The following is a 14702-nucleotide window of genomic DNA, read 5'->3' on the forward strand; positions in this document are numbered from 1 at the left end:
ACTTCACCAACCCATGTGTGAAATTATGAAGCAGCTTTTGAATAGAAAAACAGAACTAAAATGAAAAAGAAACCACAAATTTTTGCTGGAGTGATCAAACAGGAAATATGTATATATATTCCATAACGGCAACAGAATAACTTCACAGAATTACACTCTGCCTTTGAAAATATCCTGGAGCATGCACAAAGTACAAAACGAGTTTTGAAAGCAGTTTTGTTTTATATGCACAGGTTTTATGCAAAGTGCTTTAAGAGACAAATCAGTGCAAGCTGATTTGTTATGATTGATCCACAGCCTGCAGATTACTGTCCTTTGAGGAAATAATGAACAGAAACCTTGCTGACTTGTCTCAGAGTCTCTCCATTATGCAGTCGTTTATATGTTAAGCAATAAACATCCTATACAACACTACATGTTGTCACTACAGCGTGAAATTAAACAATTCACCTAGCTTGCACAGGAGTCAGAAAAGGCTGGCTGTATCCTTATTAGTCATTTCAGATTATAAATCTTTCTTTACCTTGGTGAAAATTCATTTGGGAGGACAGTGGGGATGTGTCTGATATTTTCTCATGCAGTCTTTTCCTTATCACATGGCTTCTGTCAAGCTGAGAGGCTGTGCTGTCTTCGGTGAGTGTCCTCTCCACCTAGGTGACATTGACACTGCAAATCAATGTTGTATGATGTGCAGACTTCAGATTATTGTCCTGAAGTGATCCTTGCACCCTGCTTGTCACAGGCTGGTGGTTTGCTTGGTACAAGCAACTTCATTTTCTTAGATTAATGCAAAGCAGGATTGAGTTTTGATGTTCTTGTTGTCTCATGCTAGCTGTCTATAAGAAGGGGCACCCTCTGTTACGGTGGGAAATGGAGTAATAGAAAGTGCAAGGGAAAAGGTAATCTCAGAATGTTAATGATTGAAAACAGAAATAAAAATGGTATTATGTTTTCTTCCAGTTTCATTCAGCTTGCAAACAAAAAATGCTGATATTTCAAATCTTGAAAAAAACCTCAGGTATTCACTTATTAGAGACCTAACATGATCAGGCTTTATTGCATGGCAAATGTTCAGCTCCACTCAAGGACAATGAAATTCTCAATATGATGTAAATGTGATTTCTTGAATTTCACAAATAAATCCTGAATCTATAGTGACAATAGGGAAATATTTTCTCTTGCTTTAAGTCTATTTCTCTGGCCCATATGAAATATCTGTAAAGGTTATGATTGCTTTAGTGTTAACCAAAGAAATTAGAATATTGTAAGCACAAAAGCAGTATTTGCATAGGTTTCCACAAGTGTAAGAGTGGTGTGAGAAATAGCTTCATTCTCTCATTTGCTTGCACACACACCCACTCAATTTCCTGCTTATAACTGCAGAACCAGTCCCACTTCATTAGTTTATACAAGCACCAGTTCCAGGAAATTGCTTACCTGTATTTCATGTTGTTGCTCACCTCTCTCACTAAAGAAAAAGAGATCATCATGAGGGTAGTACCTACCTCATTGACACTTCCCACAGCAAATTGGACCATTTTCTTTACGTAGACATTTGCTGGTAAGGGAGAAAATTCCTTCTGATGTGCCTCACATGCTTCCAGAATTGATTCAGGAGAAACTCTTTTATGTGGCTGATCTTCACATAGCATCAGCAAGAGCGTGTGTAGTTGGTCACTCAGCTGGAGGGACTGAGTCAAAACAGAGGTACTGTTAAGTGACCTCTTCCAGTGATCTGAAATCCTCTGTAAATTGGGACTACAGGAATTTCTGTAAGCCTTTCAGCCTGAGTGAGAAAATGGGCACTGATTCCTTTACATGTTGGGAGAATTCATTACATTCAGCATAACAGCACTAAATGGAGCCTCTCATAGTATTTAGGAAAGAACTTGCAAGTACACGAGAGGATCATTTGCCTGTATAGGGGCTGCCTTATGACAAAGAGGTTAAATCTACCAAATGCTTGTGCCTTTCAAATAAATAATAATAAAAAAAATCAATGAAAGGCAAGGATATAGAAATGAAGCATAATGCATGCTACAAATCTTTGAAAGGCTGCTGGGTAAGCAAGAAATGCAAAATTTCATCTAGCAGAGATGGTGGTAGAATTTTTTCAGAAGCAAGGGGAGTTATTTAGCTTTATCTCAGCATCCCATTCTTTGAAAAATTCACAGTAATGGGCACAGTACTGCAACTGTGCCAACGTGTCTTTCTTTTAGCCCTTCCTATCTTAGAATCATAGAATCATTTAGGCTGGAAAAGTCCTTAAAGATCATTGATTCCAACTATAAAACTTGGCACTAACAGTGCCAAGTTCACCACTAAATCATGTCCCTAAGTGCCACATTTACACCTCTTTTAAATACCTCCAGGGATGGTGACTCTATCACTTCACTAGGCAGCCTGTTCCTTATTACAGTCTTGGAATAAATAATCTTCACTCTTAAAAGCAAAGTACAATTCATCTTAATTGTAACAATTCTGGTTTTCATAGCAATATGGGTGAAAAAAAGAAAAAAAGGAAAATAAAGATGAAACCTAACTTAATTCCTGATTTGGACGAACTGGTATTTTTTATGAAGTCTGGACCCTGATACTGGCTTTCCAATTCTTTCTAGTGGTCAAAATCATAAAGCCTCTCTTACTGAGACTTCATATTATTCCTCTATCTTTGAATCCACCAATATAAGAAAGAGTAAAAGAAAATTAAGATATTAATGTTACTGACCTGATTTGGAGGAACCTGGAAGTCTACTGACCAATAGAGGGTCATTCCTAAGGAATACACCAACATCTGTCAGAACAGAAAAGGAAGCCTTTATAAAGTCAACAGGAAATATGGAAAAGCCCTGTACTAGAGAGATCATTTGGTTACAAAATGGCAGAAGACAAACAGATAATTATAAAGAAAAACCCCCCCAGAAAACCACCCCACAGCAAAAAAACCTAAACTAGACATATATAAAACTACAATAGTGACTCTTGGCTTATCAAATTAGATAGTATAGAATGAGTATTGTTGAGCTTGAGGGTCTGAGCCAGGCTGCCCTCTATCAAATGATGCCATGAATAGGAAAAAAAATTGAAATCCTTTCTGAGTTTTGAATTGGATTGGTGACTACAGTTTTCTTCTACCTGTGGGGCTGACTAGTAGTCAATATGAGGTAAAAAACTACTCTAGCAAGGGACATCTGTTCCAGAGCTTCATGATTCTGCATCGTGTCTAAGTGATCTGTCATGTAGGAGTCTGAAACTATTGTGTTCTGCCTGAGGGAACTAAGCACTCATGTGGCCATAGTGGTATTTAAAACCTGAGTGTTATAACTTACTGTCTTGCCTGACAGATTTCATTTGTCAGGGAGAAGAAAATTAAATTGTTAACATAGCTGAATATATTTCTGACTTCCTGGGAATGTTTCCACTCTCTGATTGTATAGACACTGTGGCTGAGCTGCTTCTGGAATTACAATTACTATATCTGGTCAAACATAGTATGAAATGTCCTTCCTTTCTGTAAGCCTTTACAAATAATACATTTCTGCAGACCTTGAGAACTGATTGGCAAAACCAATTTTGATGTTGACATGCATGCCAATCTAAAGGAAAGCTGCAAGATTCATGGCAGTATTTCTAACTGTAGCCTGATTTGTTTAATGTTATTGGAAATGGAGTTTGAATTAGCTACCTCGTAGACTGCATTAAAACTAGTAAGCTTGTCTTCTTCTTGTTGAGATTTATTTGGTAATATATCTCACCTTTGTTAGTCCAAAGAGCTGGTTTTTACTTTGTCTGTGAAGCAATTCTGGTGCACTGAATGGGACAGCTTCCATCTGAGATGCATTGGTTTTGAAGGACAAATTTCCTTCAGCAGACAGTAGTACTGACCATGGACAAATCACATAGATGGCAGGGTCTGAAAAATGTTGAAGAAGATAATAGGCTACTTAGTGCTGAATTCACTGAGCTTGGAGAATCATATTACTGGCATCTCACCTGCATAGCTAAACCCATCACGGAAGTTTCCTGGAGATGTACCCCAAAGCCAGTGGAATCATGTTCATTTATGCCTGGCTGATTTTGTCAAGCTGAATCCAGTACTGGTTAAAGAATATTTCTCTCACACATCATTTCAGACTTTTAACAATACACTGATCTGAATGGATTTCTAAAGCCTAAGAAAAGGGATAAATCACATCACATGTGCCAATTCTGTAGATTTTATAATCTGTGGTAGATCTTTTTATGCAAAGCATAAGAGAATATCAGAAGAGTAAAACAGTAAGAGTAAAACACTCCTTCCAAAAAAGCATTAATATTCTGGAGCTGGGGGGAACACTGTGACCAAGGATGAGGAAAAGGCTGAGGTGCTTAAAGCCTTCTTTTTCTCAGTATTTAATAGGCAAACTGGTTATCCTTAGGGTATTCACCTTTCTGAGCTGGAAGACAGAGATGGAGAGCAGAACAAACTCCCTGTAATCCAAGAAGAGGCTGTTAATGACCTGCTACACCACTTGGCCACTCACAAGTCTATGAGGCTGGATGGGATCCACGTGAGGGTTCTGAAGGAGCTGGCAGAGGAGGCTGAAAAGCCACTCTCCATCATTTATTAGCAGTCCTGGTGTACAGGGGAGGTCTCAGATGACTGCAGAGTTTCCAGTGTGATGACTGTCTACAAGACGGGCCAGAAGGAGAAGCTAAGGAACTATAGGTCTGTCAGCCTGATCTTGGTACCAGGAAAAATTGTGGAAAGGTTCATCTTGAGTGAGCTCACTCAGGAAGTGCAGGATAACCAGGGGATCAGGCCCAGCCAGCATGGGTTTATGGAAGGCAGGTTCTACTTGACCAATCTTATCTCCTTCTACAACCAGGTGACCCACATTGTGGATGAAGGGAAGGCTGGGGATGTTGTCTTCCTGGACTTCAGTAAAGCCTTTGACACCATCTCCCACACTGTTCCAGAGAAGCCAGCAGCTCATGGCTTTAACTCATCTCTGGATAAAAAAACTGCCTGGGTGACTGAGCCCAGAGGATTGTCGTGAATGCAATTAAATCCAGCTGGCTGCCAGTCAAAAGCAGTGTTCTCCAGGGCTCAGTTGGGGAGCAGTCTTGTTTAATATCTTTATCAATGATCTGGATAAGGGGATTGAGAGCACCCTCAGTAAGTCTGCGGATGATACTAAGTTGGGCAAGGACTGCTGATCTGTGTGGGGCTAGGAAGGCTCTGGGGAGGGACCTGGACAGGTTGGATCAATAGTGCAAGGTCAACTGCATGTGGTTCAACCAGGTCAAGTGTTGGGTCCTACATTTTGGTCACAAAATACCCAAGCAATGCTACAGGCTTGGGGAAGATTGGCGTAAATCTGCCTAGCAGATAAGAATCTGGGGGTGCTGGTTGACAGCTGGCTAGATGTAAGCCAGCTGTGTGCCCAGGTGGCCAAGAGGGCCAGCAACACCCTGGCCTGCATCATAAATAGTGTGGCCAACAGGACCATGGAGGTGATTATTACCCTTTACTCAGCACTGGTGGGGCTGCAGCTCAAATACTGCAGTCAGTTTTGGGTTCCCCACTGCAAGAAGGACACTGAGTTGCTGGAGTGTGTCCAGAGAAAAGCTGCTGAAGGGTCTGGAGCCCAAGTCTTATGAGAAGTGGCTGAGGGAACTGGGATTGTTCAGTTTAGAGGAGTATGACTCTACATACTCTACAACTTGTTTTTCTCTACAACTACCTGAAAGGAGTTGTAGTGTGGTGGGGACTGGTCTCTTCTCCCATGTGACTGGTGATGAGAAGAGAGAAAATGAATTCAAGTTGCACCAGTGAAGGTTTAGATTGGATATTAGGAAAAACTTATTTGTGGAAAGAGTGGTTAGGCATCTGAACAGGCTGCCCAGAGAAGTGGTGGAGTTGTAGTGGAGTCATAGTCCCTGGAGGTGTTCAAAAAAATGTGGACATAGCATTTAAAGGACATGGCTTACTTGGCTGGTGATATCAGGGTGACAGCTGCAACTGATGATCTTAGAGTTCTTTTCCAATCTTAATGATTCTACAATTCTATTCTATGATTCTATGATATTCAAAAGACCTGAAGTTAACTTCCAGTAAGTAGCAAGATCATGGTACAAATATTTTCTATGTGGTCAGTATTTTTTATTGCCATTTTACAGATGAAGAAACTAATGCATAGCACAACTTTGATGGCTACACCATGTCAATCAACAGTAGCTGAGGCAGCAACAGAAACCAACTTTCCAAGTCCCAGTGCTATAGCATACTAAGCTTTTCTTTAAATGGAAGCACCCTTTCCAGTTATCCCAAATTTGGGGATTTTTAAAATCCAGTGTATGAAAATTTAAACATAGAGTAGATTCTACCAGTAACATGAACAGCCATGATATTTTAGCATTAATTACATTCAGTCTTTCTGTCTACATGTCAGTTCTGTTAAAAGGGAGGGGATATTTACAACAGTTCTATTTTAAAATAATACGTGTAGACTTCTATTCCTGAGAAAATCTTGAGGACGCTAATACACCCTAATGGACCCAACCAGCCTCACTTGGGACCTACTCTCATCTCCTGCCCATAGTCCCAGGGGATCTGGTTAAGCTCAGCTTGGGTCCTTGAGTCCCTGCCTGAGGTATAGGGTAGGAGTGCCACAGCCATGCCTTGCCTGACTGGGGACTTCATTGATCCTGACCCACAGACTGAATTCCTAGGCTGTCCTCAGACTCACTTTGTCTGAAACTTGCCTGGAAATTCCTGGACTGTCTGACCCTGGTTGCTCACACCAGACCTGATCCTGACTCAGCTTCCCAGCTTGAGCTGGGTCCTGCCTCGTCACCACAAATTTGTGTGGAGGTCTGGATGCTCAGCTGGCAACCCCAGGTGTGCTCTGCTTGCCTGATTTGGCTACTGTAGGTTAGGGTCTTGGCTGGCACAGCCCCTGCCACCCTTGTAACCATGCTTGGGCTGTTCCCTGAAAAAATCTTTTTGAAGGTATCTTGGTAATGGTCTGGGTTCTTCTTGTAAGGGGATGAGTACTCTTAAAAAATATTCACTGCAGAGATCCACTGAATTCAATCTCAGTGGTCTGAAGCAGGAATGGAAGCATAAGGATGTGCATTCTTCTCTGAACACCCTGAACATTCCATACATATGTTAATTTGACCAAAGACATCCAAGTGATTTCATTAAGACATTCGTTAAAAATGCACAATAAAAAGCACCTTAGATCAATCTTTTTAGCCAGGAAGAGGAAAAGTTTCATTAACTATGGCAATATTTAGGCATAGGGTTCCTGGAAATACAAGTAAATTAAAAAAAATAATTTAAAAGATTAAAAAAAAATAGTTGGCTGTTGAACCACCTTCTTCAGTCTAACCCAGGAGAAGAACAGACTATTCAGTACTCCAACAGAATAGCTCAGGAACATGCCCTGAAGTTCAGCCCTCCAGATATAGCAGAAGTTGCACATCACTTGTTTTCAGGAATTTGTATTTTGATTCTACATGCTTATGAGGTAAGAATACAGCTCATCCATTCTCCCCTCAAAAGGAATATCCACTCTCATAAACAGTTCCCAAAATGGGACATGTTGCTCATTTGGGCTCTCTTGTTCATCTGATCTGCTTGGCAAGAATTCATCATGAGGATTTGCCTTGCCATTGTGATAAATCACATTATTGTCATTAAGGATACAATCCTTGCTGTCTTTACACATTCAGTGAGTGTATGTTGTTCAGCCTTTAGGAAGGACTTTTCTGTCCTGTTCCACTATGTATGGTTGTACTTAGAGGAATTAATAACTGATGTTTAATTTGGAAAAGAAAACCACAACTGTGTTAAGATCTCTTAAGGTTGTACAGCAGTCTGCCCGTAATCTTAGCAGCACTGAGAGTTTTCTCAGTTTTTAGCAATATATTGTTAATGCCAATAGTGCCTTTTGTCTCAAGAAAACCCCAGGCCCAAGACCTCCCCAAACAAAAAACAACAAAAAACCCCCACCCAAGCCCCCATAAAAACCACAGCCCTCAAAAGAGCTAAAATAGCTGAAGAATTAATTTCCATCCATAAGAACCATAGAAAGATACTTTTCCTCTCACCTTTGTGAAGGTCCTCCAGAAGCTGCACTGTGGCCAGGTACAAGAGTGCCCATATTTCTTCTTCTTCCAAAGGGCTTCCTTTTGCCCACAGGACCTCAGCCAGTGTCACACAGGAACTGCTCATGCCTGCTGCAATACAAACCAGATTTTGGACACGCTATAGGAGACTGAAACAAACTGTACTGATTACAATTGTACCTTTCTCTCACACTAGGAAATATTTTGTGAATCAACCTATTTCCATGTTGACAAAAGGTAGGTATTGTTCATCTTTATCTTAATCTGAATAAATGTAACTAAAAGGATCTGAACTAAGTGACTTTCTGTAATCTTTTTCAGCACTTTTACTCATTATTCGAAACCAATCATGAGATTCTGTGGGACAAATAATTTTTACTCTGGAGATCACTCATGAATATTTGCTGCTCAGACTTTGTGAGTGTTTATCTGAATGGTAGGGCATTTATTTTGCTGCTTAATTGGATGCTTTTTTCTATAAAAACATGAGTTAATCTAAAAAGAATGGAAAATAAAAAAGAGAGTAAAAGAAAATTCACTGTAACATGGCAGGCTGATAGACACACTCCAACAGAGCAATTTAGTTTCATTCATTGCTCATCAGATCGATCACTGAAAGCTTGTAAGCTCTTACTGCATACAATGATGAGAGATTTTCTTAGTCAGATACCTGAGACTCAGAACTTGCAGTTAATCCATAACAATATACATATAAACTTAATTAGATCACTAAATCAAATGGAAAGATAATTCCTCCTAAGAACTGCTGAATAGCAAGTTAGTGTCTCCCAGCACACTGTCCTGCCTGACAAGTACATAAGACCGGGCATACTGCAGAGCAATGTTGGTCCACACACTCTACTAGTTTTCTCTCAATTACAGAGCCTAATCAGATCATTTAGAGAAAACAATCATGTAGTGAATCATAATTTAATGGCTTACTAGAAACTGACTTATGACTTGAAATATCAAAGCTTCTATTCCTCCAAATAACAGATTCACAGAGAATCACAGACTGTCAGGGGTGGGAATGGACCTCTGGAGATCATCAAGTCCAAACCCCCTGCCACAGAGCAGGACCAAAACTAGGGCAGGTCACTCAGAAATATGGGTCTTGAAAGTCTCCAGAGAAGGAGACTCCACAATCTCTCTGGGGATCCTGTTCCAGGCCTCTCTAACCCTTACAGTAAAGAATTTTTTCCTCGTTCTGAGGTGGAACTTCCTGTGCTCTATCTTGAATCCATTGCATATCAAAAGGCACAAGTGAGAAGAGGTTGTCCCTTCCTTCTTGGCACACAGCCCCCCTATATTTATACACATTAATTAAATATCCTCTCAGTCTTCTCCTCTCCAGACTAAAAAGCCCCAGGTCTCTCAGCCTTTCTTCATAAGGCAGCTGTTCCAGTCCCTTAAGCACCCTTGTAGCCCTCCATTGGACTCTCTCAATTAAATCCCTGTCCCTCTTGAACTGGGGAGCCCAGAACTGGTTTCAAGACTCCAGGTGAGGTCTCACTAGGGCAGAGCAGAGGAGGAGGAGAACCTCCCTCCATCTGCTGGCCACACTCCTCTTAATGCACCCCAGGGTACCGTTGGCCTTTGTGGCCACAAGGGCACATTGGTGTCCCATGGATAACTTATTGTCCCCCAGGACTCCCAGGGGCTGCTCTCCAGCAGATTCCCTCCTAACCTGTACTGGAGTTCACAAGGGCTGGACTTGGGAGTAAAGACTGGAGCAAAGAAGGCACTCAGCAACTCTATTTTCTCTGCATTCTTTGTTATCAGGGCTCCCACCTCATTCAGCAGTGGGCACACATTTTTCTTATTCTTTTACTACTGATATATTGGAAGAAACTGTTCTTGTTTCCTTTTACTTCCTTTGACAGTTTTAGTTCTCAGAGGGCTTTGGCCTTTCTTGTCACCTTCCTACCTACTCTGACAGCATCCCTACAGTTCTCCAAGTGACAAGTCCCTTCTTCCATGATCTGTAAATTTCTTTCTTTCACAAGACTTTCTTCAGAAGCACCTTGCTGATCAAAAAACCAAAAAAAATTCACCAACATTATTGGGACAAAATGTTTTATCATACTAAATATTTCACCAGTTTTATGTTTCTGCAATTTACTAATCTAGGAATCTAATCTAGCCCTACCCAGTAGATCCCACTCAGTAAGGAAAACTGAGTCCAAGCTTAAAATTTGCTAAAAACGTTTGAACTTTATTTACACTTTCACTGTCACTTGGCTGTAACTGTGGGCCCCAAAGGTTCATTGTATGCTGTGTAAATAGAGGCATAAAGACAAAAACTGGAAATGATCCATCTATTGATCTGAGGGTTTGGTATTGTGTGTAGACCACAAGTGAGGACACAAGAACATAGGATGCCAATGTAATGTACAGGATCATAAACACCACTGTGAAATTACTTCACTGACAGCCATGAAAACAGATCTTCCCCTCTAACCATTCCTTCACCTGCTGTGCACAGCCCACTCGCTGCTTCCATTTGCTCTCCACCTTCAGTAGAATTTACTGTGTTTAGAGTGGTTTTCTTTGCCAGCTTTCTGTCTATCCAATCTTCAAGGAGTCACTACAAAAGTATTAAGATGTTCAACTTGTTGCTGACTGGTGGACTACTCAGGCTTTGATTCCTGGGGTCTTGTCCTGGCTTGCTAGCTTCCAAACAAGGTATCACAACACTGTAACAGTGATCCCTTTCTGCAATCGCAGTGAGATTAGGGACCAACCTAGTGACATTTCAAACAGAACGAGAGTCCTAATTTTAGTCTCTGTAGCTTCAAAGAACAGCAAAGCTTCTTTAAGACCCTAGCCTTAATTAGAAGAGACAGAAAAATCTTCTTCATCTAAGCCATCACCATTTCTCTTAATAAATTACTGTGATAGCATTTCACTTAAAACATTCCTAGAGATCTGTGTGGCTTCTCCATATGGGTAATCCACTAATATTACTTACTGTCTTTTTTCTTTTTGAGACCATGCTGGGGGAAGGTGTACTGCATCCTTGATTTCAGATAGAAGTGGTTATACCAAGTGCTTTCAGTGCTGGTATTTTTAACTGGCTTAAGTTACTCAATAATCCACTATCCAGTGTACAGCTTTACAGAGCCACAGTGAAATCAGCAGTTACACCAGAGGTGATGAACTTTTGTAGTGAATGCTTTTTCTAAAAGTAATGTCTCAAGTAAATACTAAGCATGAATTAAATTACTTTGGCTGACAGTGATGTGCAAACTTCGTCCAAAAATGATGAGACTGTATGGCCATGGCAGTGATAGTGTCTTTAAAGTGTAATAAACTATTGCATTAATATTGCAATTAATTAATGCAAGATATGTGGGCTGTATTTTTGACTTCTGGTTCTCAAGACCATCATGATGTGATATTTGACAAAATTATAACTGTAAGTACTTGAGGGAAAATACTTTTTCTTTCCTTTTATAGCCAGGCAACACTATGTACGTGATATGAGACCAAAAGTGATATATTGTTATTATTATAGCACTGCACATATTCATGGTCCCTCAGTTTAATAAAAGCTGTGATCCACAACAATTCTGACCTTCAAATAAGTTGCAACTGATAAGGCAAAGCAGGCAAATAGGAGGTAAGGATGCAAGGACACACTAACCTTGCAAAAAGGGACTTGAATATTCATCATAACACTACACATCAGGAAATGATGCTAGATTTAGATGAGCTTTCAGGGAAAGATTAGAGCAGCAGCCATCACCCATCCAGGAGTTTGGCCAGGAAACAGAGGTTAATGGTTTTGTGACTGGAAAAAGTAGCAAAGGGCTTTTGGTGCAAATCTATGCTCTGAGGTCAAAGACAAATCTTCTGCTGACTTCTGTGGAAGTAGGTAGTGCCATCCAAATAGACAAATTAGCCTAAAATATCCTCCCCATTCTAATCTTTGCAACATATTTATTCATTACATGGACTGTCTCCAGTCAACAGATTTTCCTCTGGAAGAATCTAATCTGCTCCTTGCATAGATGTGAAAGGTACACTGAGGTGATAATAACCCATTCATTTTGCCACAAACATTCACCTATTAGTCACATTTCTTTAAAAATTACTTTATTCTATTTTGGTACATTTTCTTTTATCAGATATGCAAGCTTTCATCCAAACATTCACTGAAAATCAGTGAAAGTAATTGAATTGATTGTAGAAGATAATGAACTACAGCCTTTCATCTGAATTTAACACTAAATAACTATCATACATTAGCAATTTTATGTTCCAGGGTCACTTTACATCCAATTTGGCTTGGTTAGATTTGGCAGTCTTATTTAGTAAAGTGCAAGAAAGCAGCTTGTTTTTTGTTAACCTGTACCTTTACTTTTGCTGCTTTGTTAACTGTTCAAAGACAAAAAAACCAAAACCAAAAACACACCTCTCCCCCCCTAAAACTATTACTTTTGTAAGGTAACTGACTTTTCTTTATTACATGCAGTCATGTGAATTAAATATCTCAAGAAGAATGGGGCACCTGGATTGACAGCCTTTTTCAGAGAAACCTATGTGAGAGACTTTACTGAGTAGTTGATTTTGCAGTAGAATCAGTTTCTATAGCATGAAAGTCTTAATCCATTACCTGGATGATAATGAGAAACCTATGAAAAGGGAGATCATAGGACACAGCAATGAATAAGATGGTGAGGATGGAGAAATCAAGTTTAGGTTTTGAGAGGATGGGGTCAAGTTTGTTTGTCATGTACTTTTAAAGGCATGAAGCAAGAACAGATTTGCTCCACTTGGACATCCTGAAGAACAACTGGAAATGAGAACTCTGCAAAAGAAAATGTGTACAAACACAACAGCACCAACAAAGAATTAACCTTGGGTAGGAGCCAAGTATTCTGTGAACTGGAAAGGCTTCTAATCCAGAAATGCTTTTCAGTTTTTACAGCCTGGAAGCTATTCTTGCAGAGGTCTTGTGAACATCCAGTTCTGCTTCAGTACTCAATCTTGCAAAATTGCAAAATACCTCTGTGGAAACTTAATTGGCTTTTAATTTGCTAAACAGATGTAGATTTTGTGAACAATTTTGTTTGAGAAAAGTGTATTACACATGTAGGATTTGGATACAAATGCCCATCCCAGCCTCTCTACTGGAGATGACTATTGCACAGGATAACAGAAACATCTCAGTTGGAAAGGACCTCTAGACTAGAGATCATCTTGTCCAAGCCCCCTGCTAAGGAAGGGCAGCCTACAGCACACATTATTTCATCCAGGAAGGTTTGAATATCTCCAGAAGACTCCACAACCTCTCTAGGAAGCCTGTTCCAGTGCTTTATTGCACTCACAGTAAAGAAGTTTTTCTCATGTTTAAATTGAATTCCCTGTGTTCCAGTATGTGCCCATTGCCCCTTCTTATTGCAAGGCATGACTGAAAGGGGTTTGGCTCCATCCTCCTTATACTCACCCTTTAGATACTTATAAGCATTAATAAGGTCACTTCTCAGTCTTTTCCTCTCCAAGCTAAATTATCCCAGCTCTCCCAACTTTTCCTCAAAGATTCTCCAGTATCACCCTCTAATGTGATTTTTTTGTTTGTTTTTCTTGCTTGGAACATGCACTTTAATCAATAGGAGAATTAACCAGATGTCACGGTTTAACACTGGCCCGGCAATTAAACCGAATAACAGATGCTCTCTATTAATGTCTCTCTCCTCTTTGATAAAGAAAGGAGAGAGAATAAGGGAGAGAGACTTATGGGTTGGAAACTAAACTACACAACTTTAATGAACAGTAAAGATAAATAGGAAAAATTACTAAATATATACAAATATACAGGAAAATGGAAATCACATTCCTCCCTCCTTTCCCCCAATAACTCTCACGTCACCACGAAGGCTGCAGGGCAGCCCTGGGAAAGTCCAGGCTGGACTCCTGGAGTTGACAGCAGTCGGGAACCGGAGGCAGGAACACACACAGATATGGGCTGGCACGGATCAGGACCACAGGCAGACGAACAGACGGGATCCTTCCAGGATGCCAGGTGAAGGAAGGGAAGAAGGGAAATCGGGAAATCCAGAAGTCTGGAAATCTAGAAATCTGGCTCGGCCCTCGTGATGCCTCAAATTTATACTGAGTGTGACGTATATGGGATGGACCTCTTTATCCTCCTGGACAGTAAAATGTTTCCCTCAGAGCTGAGCAGTGTCCTTGGCTCTGCATACCAGTCTCTAGCAGTAACTATAAACATCAAGTGTTATCAATCCTAGGAGCAAACTTGCTGTTAATTTCAGCAAGTGTAACTACTTACAAGAGACTTGGCTAAAAGCAAAAGTACAAGACAGAAAATCACCTTTATCCTGGCCCAAACCAGGACACCAGACTAATGCAAAGGGGTATAAAGTTTCATTGCTGAAAAGAGACAAACTTACTGCTCGGAAATCAGGAGCTTCTCATGAGTTGGACAAGTTTTTAAAGAATTCTACTGTTTGAAGGAAAGAGTTGAAATCTGAACCTTGAATGGTGTGATTATGTGCCTCTCTGTAGTGAATTTCATCAGCTGAGTGGTAAAGCTGTTAAAAAAGATGTGACTTTCTTAT

General features: G+C 40.3%; 1 protein-coding gene across 1 annotated transcript in view; it reads right to left on the bottom strand.

Moving 5' to 3' along the window:
* The window catches only part of FRMPD2 (FERM and PDZ domain containing 2), a 36571-nt gene extending 28347 nt beyond the window's left edge, over nt 1-8224 (bottom strand). Inside the window, exons 1-5 of the mRNA XM_030453203.1 lie at nt 8101-8224; nt 3756-3913; nt 2729-2794; nt 1506-1691; nt 524-650 (exon numbers count right to left, since the gene is read on the bottom strand). Of these exons, the coding sequence (XP_030309063.1) occupies nt 524-650; nt 1506-1691; nt 2729-2794; nt 3756-3913; nt 8101-8224 (661 nt within the window). The remainder of the gene's footprint in view (nt 1-523; nt 651-1505; nt 1692-2728; nt 2795-3755; nt 3914-8100) is intronic.
* Nucleotides 8225-14702: the final 6478 nt, after the last annotated feature.

Source organism: Calypte anna, chromosome 6 (assembly GCF_003957555.1).
Source record: "Calypte anna isolate BGI_N300 chromosome 6, bCalAnn1_v1.p, whole genome shotgun sequence".
Taxonomy (NCBI): Eukaryota; Metazoa; Chordata; class Aves; order Apodiformes; family Trochilidae; genus Calypte; species Calypte anna.